Source organism: Meles meles, chromosome 11, assembly GCF_922984935.1.
Source record: "Meles meles chromosome 11, mMelMel3.1 paternal haplotype, whole genome shotgun sequence".
Classification (NCBI taxonomy): domain Eukaryota; kingdom Metazoa; phylum Chordata; class Mammalia; order Carnivora; family Mustelidae; genus Meles; species Meles meles.
In genome coordinates, this window is record NC_060076.1 from 56,018,375 (window position 1) to 56,035,082 (window position 16,708).

Consider the following 16,708-nt stretch of genomic DNA (forward strand, 5'->3'; position numbering starts at 1 on the left):
CTGAGAGATTCTTGTAAATCAGAATCAATATTCTCTTTATGTTCTTGATCTTACATAGGAATTTCATACTGATTGAAAGTGAACTACTCTTCAGGATTTGAAAATACAAGTCATTTGCCTTCCTTTATGGATTGAACTATAATTTTGTTTGTGAATAGAACACAATATTGCATCTAAATGATATCATGTACGCTATACAGTGCAGGTATAACTCAGTTGAACATGGCATACATGATCTACAGGAAATGTATTCAAAAGCATTTATAAAAACAAAGATAATGCAAATGTCAGCTAAGAGAAGAATTTGTATGTTTGCTAATGCTTCTTGAGTAATGAGTAATTGTGGTTTTTTTCCCCCACCAGTTATTTATTAAGAAATGGTCTTGCAAAATACATTGATGTAACTCTGGCTGTGACTTTTATTTTTTGTTCTTTAATCATCAGGATATTACTGAAAATTCTTCAGATCCAGTACTTGATCTGCACATGTCCTTGGAGGAACTGTACACCCAAAATCTCTTGCAAAGACAGGATGAGAGTCCGTCTTCAGCAGACTTGAGCATGGGTCCTGCCTCTGGCTTTACTGCAAATGATTATACACCTGCAAATGCTATTGAACAGCAATACAAATGTGAAAACACAAGAACATGGGCTGACTCTCACCAACCAAATGAAATGATACCAAGTGCAGAACGTCCTTCTCCTGTGCTATCTGATTCAGCGGGAAAGGTAACATTTTAAATACCTGTACTGTATGTTATGGTGAGGTTAGAAACAGTGGCACTGTGGAGTATTCTGGCTGATCTCTGCCCTTAGAGCAAATGCTCTCTTGACGTTGAGATTTTCAGAATCCAGCCTATGAACTTATTTTGGTTATAGCTTCCTGCTGAAGAAGGCACAGCCAATTAAAGAACAGGGGTGATGTTGAAATACTCCAAAGTCTTGTTTTCCTTTCCATGTGACATATTTATTTATTTACTTACTTATTTTCTGTTAGGGTTCCGAGTTCTTAATTCAACAGAGCTCCCTGACCTCGACTGCAGAGTGTGTCATGCTCCAAAATCTGACTGAAGAATCGTTTGAGAGGACTATTACTATAGCAAAAGGCAATTCTAGCCTAGGTAGGTTCCTTCCTTTCCATATGTATCTTCCCTCTCAACCCCTTTGCCAGAGATGAAATATTGAACATGGTTTCAGCATTGTTGGCTGTAGGTAATAAAATAGATGTTATAAGTGTTCCTGTGGGTTTTCTGGTTCTCATTTTATGTACTCTTTATATTTCCTGAAATGGTTAACAGGTTTGTTTACTTCTGACTAGCTTAAATCCTCACTCTCTTAATTATTTAAAAGTATTCATGAGCCTCATTCACATTCAAGTAAAAGATATATGAATTGTTTGTGTATGAAACAGCGAATCAGAAAAGGAATTCTTAGGAAATGAAAAGTCAGCAATTTGGAATTTTGAATTCTTTGAAAAAGTAAATTATTAGTTTCTTTGAATGTTACCAGTTATGCATAAGTCAGTTTGTATTTAATTTCTCTCATTCACTGAAATAAAGACGAAAAAGACAGCCAGGTGTGCCACCACCAAACTGTAAATGCAAGTTATGCAATATTTCTTCCCAGGTGGTGGGATTTTTGTGTCCTCTTTTACCCTTAAAGGGGTTGAGGCTGGTTAATAATCACAAAACCTAGTGAACTGAGGAAAGAAGATTTCCTTTAGAAATAAAATCCTAATTACAATAGCTACAAACTATATGGAGGCAGAGCACGTTTGTTCTTCTGCGCTCATGTGGTGCTGGTTAATAGAATCATAAACTAGTTGCTCTGCATGTCCAGCCGCAGCCCAAGACACTGTTTAGCTCTACATCAGAGATCTTGTTCCGTCTGTCATGTAACCGAGCAATGCCCTTTGCATTGATATCTTATGGCAGAGTCTTGTTTCCTTGTTAAATTTGAGACTTGGCAGTGAAGTCTAACAGCACTTATGTGGTGAGGAGAATTCCAGTCTCTGTCTCCTTCTAAATTTTGTTCCATTTGGTGGCAGCTGGGTACTACCAAGAGCAGCTAAGTGCAGAATTATAGCAAAGAATTTCACTTAGCTTGACTATTTGTTATATATTACATTTAATAAAGTAATATAAAACTTAAGCTATAGAACTTTCTAAATTTGTTAATTATGAGCCATATTATAGATATGTAAATGTGTCAGAAATATTTCATCTGTTAGTGTAGTATTTATGAAAGCCTGTTACTTTGAATACTAAGTCTATAAGATGTTAATAGAAGTTATAAGTGGGCTACAAGTTTAGAAGTTGGGAACGTTACACTTAAGGAGATAGGTTTTTGTTTGCATTGCTTCTCAGTGCCTTTGGTATTCAAATATGCATTGTGGATCTCTAAGAATTTAATAGAATCCAGCCTTTCTTACATTTAATTGACCATGGAATCCCCTCTGCCCCCTTTTTAACCTTCTTATAAGGCAGAGATTTTGCAAAGCCCATGTGAAAATCCCTATTCTCGTGTAATTATTTAATTCAATTATTGAACATTTATTGTTTTCTATATTCAAGTCACTGTCCATAGACACCACAATTTAACCACTTTCCTCAAGGAATATGAGTTTAAGAGAGTAAGCAAATTGGCATATCAAATCCTAAATGCATTCATATGAAGAACATAGAAGGCTTAAAGGAGAGAATAGCTGATCCCTGCTCTGAGAATGGAGGAGTTTAGAAAGACTTCAGGGAAAATTTATCACACAATTGGGAAAAATTGGAAGCTGCTAGAGCTGAGACAGAGACCTATGAAGCATTATTGAACTTTGTGTGGCATGGATGAAGTGAGGCGTGACAGTGGGCAGAGTGAGACTTGATGCTAATGGAGTGATAGGTGGGAATCACACTTGCCAGGGGGTCCTGTGCAGGACACAGGCCTGTCCTAAAATCCTCCTGCCTGCCGGAGGTTCCTATGGGCAGTGGCTGCTGAGCGCAGAAGAGTGACAGGGTCAGATTGGGTTTGGAGACCATTCTGGCATTGGTTGGTAAAGTATTTTGGAAGCAGTTGGGAGACTCATGTAAGAGTCATGGTTTGAGCATACCTGGTTTTATAAACTGAGCCTTTGGATTGTGTCTCTATTTTTAGTTGGCTGAGAGAATGTTGAATTTTGTCTAATATTTTTGTCTGTTGAGATAGCTGAATGGGTTTTTGTTTGTTCTATTAGTATGTCAGGATACATCATTTTTTAGCATAGTCCAAGATACATAAAATTGACCATTTAAAATATTTTGGGCTCAATGCGAGAAAGGAATCCATCAAAATCCTTGAGGAGAACACAGGCAGCAACCTATTTGACCTCAGCTGCAGCAACTTCTTCCTAGGAACATCGCCAAAGGCAAGGGAAGCAAGGGCAAAAATGAACTACTGGGATTTCATCAAGATCAAAAGCTTTTGCACAGCAAAGGAAACAGTTAACAAAACCAAAAGACAACTGACAGAATGGGAGAAGATATTTGCAAACGACATATCAGATAAAGGGCTAGTATCCAAAATCTGTAAAGTACTTATCAAACTCAACACCCAAAGAACAAATAGTCCAACCAAGAAATGAGCAGAGGACATGAACAGATATTTCTACAAAGAAGACATCCAGATGGCCAACAGACACATGAAAAAGTGCTTCACATCACTCGACATCAGGGAAATACAAATCAAAACCGCAATGAGATACCACCTCACATCAGTCAGAATGGCTAAAATTAACCAATCAGAAAATGACAGATGCTGGCAAGGATGTGGAGAAAGGGGAACCCTCCTCCACTGTTGGTGGGAATGCAAGCTCGTGCAACCACTCTGGAAAAACAGCATGGAGGTTCCTCAAAAAGTTGAAAATAGAGCTACCCTACAACCCAGCAATTGCACTACTGGGTATTTACCCTAAAGATACAAATGTAGTGATCCGAAGGGGCACGTGCACCTGAATGTTTATAGCAGAAATGTCCACAATAGCCAAACTAGGGAAAGAACCTAGATGCCCATCGACAGATGAATGGATAAAGAAGATGTGGTATATATACAATGGAATACTATGCAGCCATCAAAAGAAATGAAATCTTGCCATTTGCGACGACGTGGATGGAACTAGAGGGTATTATGTTAGTGAAATAAGTCAATCGGAGAAAGACAACTATCATATGATCTCCCTGATATGAGGATGTCGAGAAGCAACATGGGGAGGTTGGGGGGGTAGGAAAAGAATAAATGAAACAAGATGGGATCAGGAGGGAGACAAACCATGAGAGACTCTTAATCCTACAAAACAAACTGAGGGTTTCCAGGGTGGAGGCGGGTAGGGAGAGGGTGGTGGGTTATGGGAATTGGGGGAGGGTATGTGCTATGGTGAGTGCTGTGAAGTGAGTTAACCTGGCAATTCACAGACCTGTACCCCTGGGGCTAATAATACATTATATGTTAATAATTTTTTAAAAAGTTAAAAAAATAAAATATTTTGGGCATACATTTCTGTGACAGTCTATTCACATTGTTGTCACCTGTCACCACAAACCATCTCTAATACTTTTTCATCTTCTCCTACTGAAACTCTGTACTCATTAAATAATAAATATTCTCCCTGTCCCTTAGTTCTTGGCAACCATTCTATTCTCTGTCTCTATAAGTCTTGACTATCCTAAGTTCTTCATGTAAGGGGATCTGTAGAGTATTTTTCCCGTTGACTAGCTTAGTCACTTAGCAGAATGTCTTCAAGGTGCATCCGTCCATAGCATGTGTAAGATTTCCTTTCCTTTTTAAAAACATTATTTTAGAATTTCCTTCCTTTTTAAGGGCTGAGTATTTCTTTGGTTTATTCCTTCATTTGTTTTTGGACACTTGGCTTGCTTCTACCTTCTAAGTTTTGACATTAAAAAAAAAATAGATGATTCAGTTCTTGGAGAAAAAAAAAGTAGTGAAAGCTGAAGTGTCCTTGCTTTTGGTTATATCAGGAAATTCATCTAAACCTCAATTTTATTTTATTTCATTTTAAAAAATTATGTATTTATTTAAAGAGAGCAAGAGCTGGGGTAGGGGCGGAGGGAGGGGGAGAGAGAGAATCTTAAAGCAAGCTCCATGTGCAGTGCAGAACCCTGCATGGGGCTCGATTTCACGACTCTTGAGATCATGAACTGATCTGAAATCAAGAGATGAATGCTTAACTGACTGAGCCACCCAGGTGTCTCTGATTTTTTTTTTTTTAAAGATTTTTTTTTTTTTTTTTTGACAGATAGAGATCACAAGTAGGGAGAGAGGCAGGCGGAGAGAGAGAGAGGAGGAAGCAGGCTCCCCGTCAAGCAGAGAGCCCGATGCGGGGCTCGATCCCAGGACCCCGGGACCACGACCTGAGCGAAAGGCAGAGACTTTAACCCACTGAGCCACCCAGGCGCCCCGGTGTCTCTGATTTTTTTTTTTTTTTTAAAGATTTTATTTATTTATTTGACAGAGAGAGATCACAGGTAGATAGAGAGGCAGGCAGAGAGAGAGAAAGGGAAGCAGGCTCCCTGCTGAGCAGAGAGCCCGATGCGGGACTCGATCCCAGGACCTGAGATCATGACCTGAGCCGAAGGCAGCGGCTTAACCCACTGAGCCACCCAGGCGCCCCGGTGTCTCTGATTTTAAAATTAAAGCCCAAGAGCTCTTTGTTGCATCTACTGTAAGAATGAAGACCCGTTGTCAGAACCCAGACTGTTGACTAGAAGATGTTGACCTCACTCTAAAGGGATGCACTGTTACTGTGCAGGGCCCCAGAGGAGACCTGCGAAGGGACATCAGTCATATCTATGTAGAGCTCAGTCTCCTTGGAAAGAAAAAGAAGAGGCTCCGAGTTGACAAATGGTGGGGAACCAGAACAGAACTGGCTGTGGTCTTCACTCTCTGTTGTCATGTACAGAACATGATCAAGGGTGTTACCCTGGTCTTCCAGTACAAGATCAGGTCTGTGAATGTTCATTTCCCCAACAACATTGTGATTCAGGACAGTGGTTCTCTTGTTGAAATCCAGAATGTCTTGGGTGAAAATATATCGTTCATGTGAGGCCAAGGGTTGCTTGTTCAGTATCTCAAGTCCAGAAACGTGAGTTAATTCTTGGTGGAAATGATATTGAACTTGTATCAAACTCAGCTGCTCTGCTTCAGCAAGTCCCACCAATTAAAAGCAAGGATATCAGAAAATTTTTGGATGCTATCTATTTTTTTAAAAAAGGAAGAGTTTAGGGGGCACCTGGGTGGCTCAGTGGGTTAAGCCTCTGCCTTCAGCTCGGGTCATGATCTCAGGGTCCTGGGATCGAGCCCCACATCAGGCTCTCTGCTCAGCGGGGAGCCTGCTTCCTCCTCTCTCTCTGCCTGCCTCTCTGCTTACTCGTGATCTCTCTCTGTCAAATAAATAAATCTTAAAAAAAAAAAGGAAGAGTTCAGCAGGCTGATGAATGAGATCTAAGTCATCCAGCTACAAGAAACAGCAAGATGCAAGATGCACATAGGGGAAGCAAAGGAAAAATAAGATAAAAACAGAAAGAGGCAAACCATAAGAGACTCTTAACTGTAGAGAACAAAGTGAGAGTTGCTGGAGGGGCAGTAGCTGGGAGGATGGGCTGAAATGGGTGATGGGAATTAAGGAGGCACTTGTGATGAGCACTGGGTGTTGTATGTAAGTGATGAATCACTAAATCCTTCTAAAACCAGTCCTACCCTATGTGTTAACTAACTGAATTGAAATAAAAACTTGGGGGGAAAAAAGTGAAAATCTTCCAGAAAACAGTTCTTAGGAACATTAAAATCAACGAATGTGCTTCCAAAAAATAATAAAAAATAAATGTCCATTACAGTGGAATCTTATTCACCCACGAGAAAGAAGGAACTCCTGCCATTTGTGACTACATGGATGAACCTAAGTGAAATAAACCAGAGAAACATAAATACTGCATGATCTCATATGTGGAAACTTTTTAAAAAAGTCAAATTCACAGAATAGTGTTTTCCAGGGGCTGAAGGATGGGGAAAATGGCAAGCGCTGGTCAAAGGGTATAAGCCTTCAGTTCTGAGTCAGTTCTAGGGATCTCATGTCCAGTACTCTGACCACAGTTAGCACTATATTGTATATTTAAAATTTGCTAAAGGAATCAATCTTGTGTTGTCAGACCCATGGAAAATATAACTGTGTGGGATGATGGGTGTGTTAAGTAACTGAACTGTGGTGGTGACCATTTCACTAGGTATACGTCTATCAAGTCATCACATTATATGCTTGAAATAAGTACAGTTTCCTTGTCAGTTATACCTTGATCAAGCTGTTAGGAAAAAAGAATTACCATGGCTATGGAAATTGAGGTACAGCCAAGGACTAGTAAATTTCCCATGACGATATAAAACAGCGGTCAGCAGACTTTTTCTGTAAAGAACCAGACAGTAAATACATTCGATTTTATAGATCGTACAACTTCTCTTGTGCCTGCTTAGCTTTGCTGGTGTGGCATGAACACAGCCATGGAGGATCCACAGTAAACAGCCATGGTCAGTTTCCAATAGAACTTCATTTGTGGATGCTAAAAAAATGAAATAAAATAAAAATCATTAGTATAAGTTTTAACAGAATATTTAAAATACATTTGATGATGGTTTGTATCTATGAGAGAACTATAGCTAGATAATTAAGCTTGGATGTCCCATTTTCAGGCATGAAATATCAAGTTGGAAATATATTATAGTCTGGGTTGTTCCTAAAAAGATATTTGAAATACAGGGACACTTAAGTGGCTCAGTCAGTTAAGCATCTGCCTTTGGTTCGGGTCATGATCTCAGTGTCCTAGGATTGAGCCTGATATGGGGCTCCCTGCTAGGGGGGGAGCCTGCTTCTCCTTCTCCCTCTGTTCCTCCCCCTGTGTATGCTCTCTCTCTCACTCATTCTCCCTGTCAAATAAATAAAATATTTTTTTAAAAATTAAGAAAAAGATACTTGAAATATCATGTCTAACTTGGTATTATTAAAATTAATATTTAAAAGAATTACTCTACTTTTATACACAAAATACAAACCTAAAAAGGAATCTGTGATTTCTCTTAAAGCAAGTTTTTATAAACCACCCTTAAAGCCTTATAGCTCTTCTTACATTAATTATGTAATCTTGTTTGGAAGGGACTTTGGTACTTGGTTTTAAGTGAATTTACTTACATTAATTTAAAAAAATCTTTTTATTTATTTATTTGACAGAGGGAGAGAGTACACATCTCCTTGCTGAGCCAGGAGCCAGACATGGGACTCGATCCCAGGACCCTGGGATCATGACCTGTGGCTGAAGGCAGATGCTTAACCGACTGAGCCACCTAGGTGCCCCTACTTACAATAATTTTATGCACAGTTTTAAATAAAATTTCAATTTTATATTTTTGAAGAAATTTTTGTATTTTTGAAGAAAATATGAGGGTAGGGTGAGAAGGAAACTTAAGTTCAGAGGGGATTTATTGAGAAACCCTTTCTGAGGAAGTGATATTGAAGAGTGAGAAGGAATTAGCTGTGTGAGAGCTATAGAACAGTGTCCTCTGTGAAGTGGGGAGAGACTGGGTGTGTTTCTGAAAGCAGTCCATGTGGCTGGAGGACGGGGAGTTAAGGGCTTGGTGCTCAAGAAGGGCGCACGTCGGGAGGGCCAGGCCATCAGTACCCAACAGACTGTGCCAATTAGGTGTGCTGTATATTAGCACCACAGGACACTGGTAAAGGATTGTTAGCGAGGCGGTGATGTGGTCTGTCTCTTTTGAATGGTTGCTGTGTCTGCTCTGAGAAGAATGCATTGGTGGTTGTCAGGAGACCAATTAGGAAGACCAGTTAGGAAGTTGTTTCAAAAAGTGAGGCAAGAGGGGCGCCTGGGTGGCTCAGTGGATTAAGCCGCTGCCTTCGGCCTTGGGCTCAGGTCATGATCTCAGGGTCCTGGGATCAAGCCCCGCATCGCATCGGGCTCTCTGCTCCGCAGGGAGCCTGCTTCCTCCTCTCTCTCTGCCTGCCTCTCTGCCGACTTGTGATCTCTCTCTCTGTCAAATGAATAAATAAAAAAAATCTTAAAAAAAAAAAAAAAAGTGAGGCAAGAAGTGCCAGCTTGGTGTAGGGTTGGTGTGGAAACAGAGAAAGGTGAATGCGTTCAAGATAAATTTTGGAGCTAGAAGTGACAGGACGTGATGATGGATTAGAGATACGAGGTGAGCGAGGGAGCTGGGACTGGAGAACAACTCCAGCGTTTCTGTTCTGAGAAATGGAGAGTAGCATAACGATGCTGTTGCCAAAGAGGGGAAGGAACCTGGTGAAATACGGGAAGTGGAAACTTGGAAATTCAATTTTATATATACTAAGGCTGCGTTTCCTATTAGCCACTTAAGGAACATGTCAGGAGAGCAATGAAATACCGAGATCTGGAGCTCCTAGAACTTTAGATTCAGAGATGAAATGGGGAGAGATTAGAATTAAGTGCACATCCCTTCGGTTAAACAGACCACTATACCTCAGGCACTGAGGGTAAGACTTGAGTACAAGCTTCTTGCTTTTTCCATCTCATGAAATCAGCATAGAACTTGGCACATAGTCAATATATGGTAAATACATAGTAAATGAATAAATGATCTAGAAATAAGGTAAAAGCCTGGAGTTTCTTAATTTATACAACTCATTTTGCATTTGTAGTCTTTCTCTTTATTTTCTTATATGTATAAGAGATGAACTGCTATAAAATGGATTTGTTATTGTCAAAATATCTGCCTTGGGAGAGTTTTCTGTTTAAGGGGCAACACATTAGATAGCCTGAGTTCTATTCACTCCGCAGTGTAGATCTATTTCATTTCTAGTGCAGTCAACCTAGAATGTCTTTTTCTGGATACAAGTTGAGAAACATTAAAAAATATACTTAAAATTTATTTTATGTTAGAAACTTTTTTTCTTTCCTTTTGATTTTTTTTTATTGGATTAAAAAGTTACTCCTTTTATCTATGGATCCATAGGGATTATTAAATTCAAGTTAACATGAATCTTTGAGGGTCTCAAACTTGATACATATCTGTGCTTCTCCTTTACCATAGGGATGACAGTAAGTGCTAATAAAGATGGCTTGGGGATGATTGTTCGAAGCATTATTCATGGAGGTTCCATTAGTCGAGATGGCCGGATTGCTGTTGGGGACTGCATCTTATCTATTAATGAAGAATCTACTATCAGTTTAACTAATGCCCAGGCAAGAGCGATGTTGAGAAGACACTCTCTCATTGGGCCTGACATAAAGTAAGTATCATGTTCACTCCAGTTTGGCTTGGGAAATTCAAAAATTTCAATTCATGAATCAGAATCTTTTCAGTAGGTACTTCTGTTTCATATGCAAAAATTATCACATGTTTATTAAACATAAGTCACTCAGGAACTTGACTATTCCTGAGTAGTTCTTGATTGTAGATATAGTTTCTTTAAGACTGTACGATGTTGAAATATTTGAAAATGATTTTCCTCCTGTGTTTACTTTTGCTCCAGTGCTTTTGCAAAATCCAGAGACATCTCTCACAGAGCAGGAGGGTCCACTCAGGATCTTTCAAAGAAGTTTGGGTTGGCCTTAATGTAAGGAACTGTGTACTACCCAACTGACCTATGCGAATCCTAGGACTAAGCTGGTTCTTTAATGGCCAGTCATGGAAAAACCATATAGAACAGCGTCAGTCTGACCCATCATTTACCAGTTGGTCAACTACATCATGCTCCAGGAGAATTCACCAGTATATTTATATAGTCTGATTGTAGGTCACGTAGGATATTTTGTCAGTAAGCTCTTAAACTATCCCATAATCCCATAATGTGCTAAAAGCATGTTATAGATGTGACTTGGTTTTTAAAGTTACTAAACATTTCTTGAGCCAACATAAAAGTCAGTTTATGACTCTGTCACACCTCATCAATGTAATAGCTTGGCTTTTTTTCTCTAGCATTGATGATTGAATATTTTTATTTAATGTATAAGGGATAAAATAGTAAGATAAGAGCTCAGGGAAAGATTATTTACCTTAAGTTTATATAATGATTACCATTTTGGGAAACTTTGCTGTATTAATGTTATTTTACTGACTTCATTCTATATTACTCTTTTGCAAAGTATGTATTACTAGAGCTTAGGTAAGAAAATATTACCAGTGTGTTTTTCATTCTGCCATCATTAAAAGCAGAAAAATTTATACTGTTCGAAGTGGATTCTACTATCTTGTACAAAAGTAGTATTATTTGGGGGTGGAATTTCTCTAACAGGGTTTCATAATTTTTCATGCTCTTTTGACTTTTATAATGGAATAGATCATTTCATCTTGTGACAGTTCCTTAATTACCTTAATAATGTGAGTCCAAGTACATTAGAAATTTCAGTGCCTCTAAGAAAACAGAGAAACTTTAAGAGCTTTATTTATCACTTATGGGCCAGTGTCCATTCCTCTAGCTTCAAAGATGAAGGCTATAGACCCACATGGGGACCCCTTATTGCAAGGCTTTTAGCTTACATAGTATAGATGTAGGATAAAACACACATGGCCTGGTAGATCCCAGCGTCCTGGGATCGAGTCCCACATCGGGCTCCTTGCTCGGCAGGGAACCTGCTTCTCTCTGTCTCTGCCTGCCACTCTGTCTGCCTGTGCTCGCTTCTCACTCTCTCTCTGACAATTAATAAATAAAATATTAAAAAAAAAACACACACATGGCCTGGTAATTGAACATTTGATTGATTGTGTGATATGGATGTCTTATGCTATGAGCACTGGTGCAGGTCCTGCCCACTTTCTGGCACTCTGCACCAGAAACAGTGCTTGGTTATCTAGCCATCCCCCTCAGTTCTAGTGTACTGCAACACTTAGAAAGCGGCCAAGGAATAAGACCATTGTGACATTAATTTGGCATAAATTAGGCATCTAGTCAACTCTAGGGAAGTTGTCAGGTGCTTTTTCAAGCTCCCAAAGTCCTTTTTCTACTTTCCTTCTTTCTGTTGCTTTTGTCATTTGCCTTATTTGTTTTCCCATGCTCTGAGTCAGCACCAGGATGGACCCATTTGTGTTTACAGCAGCTTTTGCAGGACCTTTTAGGATGTCAGAGGTAACTTCATAAATTATTGCTTTGGGATCCCAGGAGTCAAAATATAATATTATTATTTTTTAAAACATTTTATTTATTTGGCAGAGAGAGAGCCAGCCAGGGAGGCGACAGAAGCAAGGGGAGTGGGGGAGGGAGAAGGACACTCCCTGCTGAGTAGAGCTGGGAGGCTGATGTGTGGCTCCATCCCAGGACCCTGGGATCATGACCTGAGCTGAAGGCAGATGCTTAATGACTGAGCCACCCAGGCGCCCCCAAAATGTAATATATTAAATTAAAAAAGTGAATAAGAAAAGTCCTGTAACTTTTCCTCCTCTGGAAATCAATTAGCCAATCAGTCTCTTTCTCATATTCTCACCTGTGTGTGGGCGCACGCACACGCTCTTAAACAGAATCACAAAACATTGATTTCTTCCCAAGTGTCCTACTAAGGCTGAGATTCAGATGGTTATAGTTTGACTCATGGGATAAATGGTAGAAATTCGAATTATATAATCCTTTTTCAGAAAAAGGGTGTTAAATGATTTAAAAAAAAAAAAAGAATAGCCATTTAGATGGACTGGAGCTGAGCAGCATTTTGCAGGAAATGTTTTGGCTTTGTCCCTTTCCTATCACTAGCTTTTATGAAGCAGAAGGTTTAGAATTACCTTAAGAGCTATGTGAATAATCCTCCCAAAAGGAAAGCGAGTCCTTCCAGTTACTCTGAATGGAACCCTAACATTGCCTCTGCCCAATTAAGCTTTGTAGTCATTATCTGGATCTAGGCTCCACCCTGTCTCTTCCCCTTTGTGTCTTGTTATGAAGGTGGGATGCCAGTGGAGGAGTGTATTGGGGGACTTTAAAAAAAGACTCTAAATAGTTCAGTTACATAACTGATTGGTTTTAGGAAAAGCATTGCTTATTGAAGACAAGGCACTGAATTTCTTTTCTGCCGTTTGCGATAGATAGCAAGGAACTTTGTTTGTGTGCGCTCATGCGTGCCTGTGTAGATAATTTGAGTTTCAAGAGTTCAAGAACAGCCAGTTTAAGTTCCAGGTTTCATTATTTTGTATGGAAAACCAGATGTGAAGCCTCACCAGAATGCATTCTGTTTCACTTCTCACTCCACCTTGCCAGGAGCTCTTATATTTCTGTAATAATAGCCAGGGTTTTGTGCTTAGCAGCAGCTGCTTCTAACATCTGCCAGATAATTACCGAGCTGAATCAGAATTCACCTGCTTTAACCTAAAGTGTGGGATGAATTCCTGATCAAGGAATAAAAGATTGATTGCAGTTACATTTTTCTATGCTTGTTAATAATCACTGCTATAGACACCAGTAAAGAACAGATGCTTTTCTGGGGGAGGTGTAGATGGGGAGGGAGGTGGAAAGGGGAAAAAAAACAACCAGGAGCACCCACTTTTAACTACATATGTATGCATCTCACATTCCGCTCAAGACATTGACATTTGTTAACACCATTGTAAAAAGATGCTGCGGCGTATGCTTCACATTCTAGATTTTCTGCAGCACCTGCTGATGATCGAGCCCCCTTTCATGTGTGCGTATTGGTGATTCAAAAGCTCATTATGGCTGTGTGTTACAACTTGTCTGTGAAAACCATTTCATGCTCTTGTAACTTCCCGTTGCAGGGATAGAGCCAGATACAGACTCAGAGTATAGATTTTGGCTTTCTTTTCTTCATTTACATGAGAATGTAAATATCAACACAACTATGAGATTGTTACATGTTCACCTTGCACTGATGATTGTGAACTCATTTGAAAATCATATTTTCCAAGTACAGAGCTTTCAAGCTCCTTTGTGGGGAGTGATCCCGCCTGCATGAGCAGGCGCCGACTCTGGATTAGTAGCCGGATCCCATTTCAGCATCACTGATGCTGCTCTTTCTCCTTCCTCTCCGTTTGTAACCAGAGGTTAGTTTACATGTAAGAATCTTTAACACAGCTCTCAAAGAAGCTGTTTCAGTGTGTTTGTTCAGACCACATTTCATTTTTGGTGCCCTTCCTGGGATCTGGAGGTGTGCTGTATGACCAGGCGTGTGTTAGAAATGCTTTGCGTGTGCTGTTGCATTGTGGGAATCTTATGGTGTCCTCACTGTGTGTATTGGGGTAAATATTTGCGAAAGCTGCTTTCTTTCCTCTTTCTCACTGCTGTCTAAAATATCAGAAAAATATTTGTAAAACTCCCTGTCTTCTACCCTTGGTAAAAGGAAAAACAGTTTGGGACAAATATAGAGGAAAATTCATTTTTGGCATTGTTTGGGATAGAAATATTTTTTTCTTCTCAAAACGTTTTAAAAACATAATAGTTTGAACTGATTATTATTATCTTTGCTAGTGTGTTCTAGCTTTCCTTCTTTTACCTCTTCCTGACTTTATATGTTTTACCTTTATTGAATCTTCAGAAAGAATACTTTTTTTAAAAAAAGATTTTATTTTTCATTTATTTGAGAAGGAAAGAGAGAGCACAAGCAGGGGAAGAGGCAGCAGGAAGGGACAAGCAGATTCCCTCTGAGCAGTGAGCCTGACGACTTGGAGCTCCATCCTAGACCCCCAAGATCATGACCTGTGCCATAGGCAGATGCTTAACCAACTGAGCCACCCAGGCACCCCAGTACCACTTTTCTTGAATAGGTTTTTTAGTTTTAGGTTTATCTTTGTTAGTCGTAGTATAAAATAGAATCAGTCTTCCTAACGTAATGTATTATACATTTTTTACTCATTAGTTTGGGAAGGGATAAATTCAAATTTACTATTCAATATATTTTTAACACCATAGAGAAGGTGTTTTCATAGATGAATAAATTAAGTAGGGCCAGAATTAGAATGCAACTCTGTCTCCCAGTGTATTCCTAAACCCTCTGAGCTGTGCTTTCTACTTTATTTTTTGGTCCTGGAGGTAAAAGTGCCATGAATAGAGACTCCCCAAGGGTCCCCAGAGTCTGCAGAGTGATCAGGTGTGACCAGGCTAGCTGATGCACTGGAAGAGCACTGCCTTCTATTTGTTTTATGCTCCTCAGCTTACAATAGCCTCGTGAAAAGTGACTTCTTTCTTGTGGTTGAGAATGTGGAGATTTGGTAGTGGTGACTTACCCTCCCACTACACTCTGGTGAGCAAACAGAGCTGTGTCTTCTGACGCCAAATTTAAGTGACCTTACAGAGTGAATGCTTTTTATGGAATAACCAATATGTCTGAAATTACATGTCTTCCTCACTCAGTAAATTAATGCCAGTGGCATAATTCAGCTTTTATTATGACATAAAAGGCAGTCCTTTTATCCATGCCCTGCCCTGCTCAGGTTTTATGTACTTATTGTCTTCATGGGTAAGTCATGGATAGCTGGTTTAATAGTCTTCATGATTTTTATATTGTGCAATTTTGGTACATACAAACTTGATACATACTTTAGCACAGTATGCTGAACCAAATTGCAATTCAGTGTTTCTCTTACCTAACTCTTAAGTTGAAGATCTAGGGAGGTATAGTGGTTATGTAGTCTTTTATAGGACAGCAGTAAACTTGAATTTTCGAGTATCAGTTTCTGAACTTTATAGCTGTAGTCAACATCTTGCTCAGTGCCTTCCACATTGCAGGCATTCGGCCAGTGCTTGCTTAATTACTAAGTGACCATTCAAGTGTAAACATCAGGCTTTTCTCTAAAACCAAAATAACTTATTACGGAGTTGCTACAAATTACTAGGAGAGTCTTCCCATAAACTTATGCTAGTTTTAACTTAAGACTTTAGGTTCATAACTTCATAGAGCTAACATATAATTATTATATACTTGTTAATGGCCATAATTAATTATGTATTATGGAAGAACTTATATTTGTAAGGATTAACAGATCTTTTTTAAAAGATTTTATTTATTATTTGAGAAAGAGAAAGAGAAAGAACATGAGTTGGGGTTGGGGCGGAGGGAGAGGGACGAGCAGACTTCCCCTTGCTGAGCAGGGAGCCCCACGAGGGCCTGGATCCCCAGGACCCTGGCAGATGCTTTACCAACTGAGCCACTCACGTGCCCCAGGATTAATGGATCTTTCTAAAAAGACTGCTAGTCTTCCCATATAGAAATTGAAATAATGCTGCTTTTCTCCCCCATATGATTATTAGTAAACATACAGTTTATCAGCATTTTAAAGTTTAATTGTGTAAAATATAAAGTAAAAAATTTAAACTTTAATCTATTATTTTTGCGTATAGGGTGTTTTATCCTTTCCAAGTTTGGAGTTGCTGAGTAAGCTGATTAAGTGATTTGTATGAAACAGTAGGGATGCAGGGGCAAGATCATTTTGTTTCTGTGTTTTAGAATCTTTTTCTGTTAGGCAAAACTTTGCTTTCCTTCTTCTTCTTCTTCCTTCTTCTTCTTTTTTTTTCATGGATTGTGCTCTGTTCCAGAATTACTTATGTGCCTGCAGAACGTTTGGAAGAGTTCAAAATAAGTTTGGGGCCACAATCTGGAGGAATAATGGCTCTGGATATTTTTTCTTCGTACTCTGGCAGGTAAGTGAAGCCGTAAGCTTGCTGCAGGGAGCAAAAGATGTAGCGAGCTCCCAGAAGAGT

At 39.3% G+C, this 16,708-nt stretch overlaps 1 protein-coding gene and 1 pseudogene across 9 annotated transcripts in view; both read left to right on the forward strand.

Annotated features, from left to right (window-relative positions):
- MPDZ (multiple PDZ domain crumbs cell polarity complex component) overlaps positions 1–16,708 on the forward strand; it is a 166,396-nt gene that overhangs the window by 87,874 nt on the left and 61,814 nt on the right. For all 9 annotated transcript variants that reach the window (XM_046022442.1, XM_046022448.1, XM_046022450.1 and 6 more), the window contains 4 exons: positions 445–729; positions 998–1,121; positions 10,108–10,306; positions 16,544–16,648. In XM_046022442.1, coding sequence (XP_045878398.1) covers positions 445–729; positions 998–1,121; positions 10,108–10,306; positions 16,544–16,648 — 713 coding nt within the window. The remainder of the gene's footprint in view (positions 1–444; positions 730–997; positions 1,122–10,107; positions 10,307–16,543; positions 16,649–16,708) is intronic.
- On the forward strand, positions 1,188–6,249 carry LOC123953058 (annotated as a pseudogene).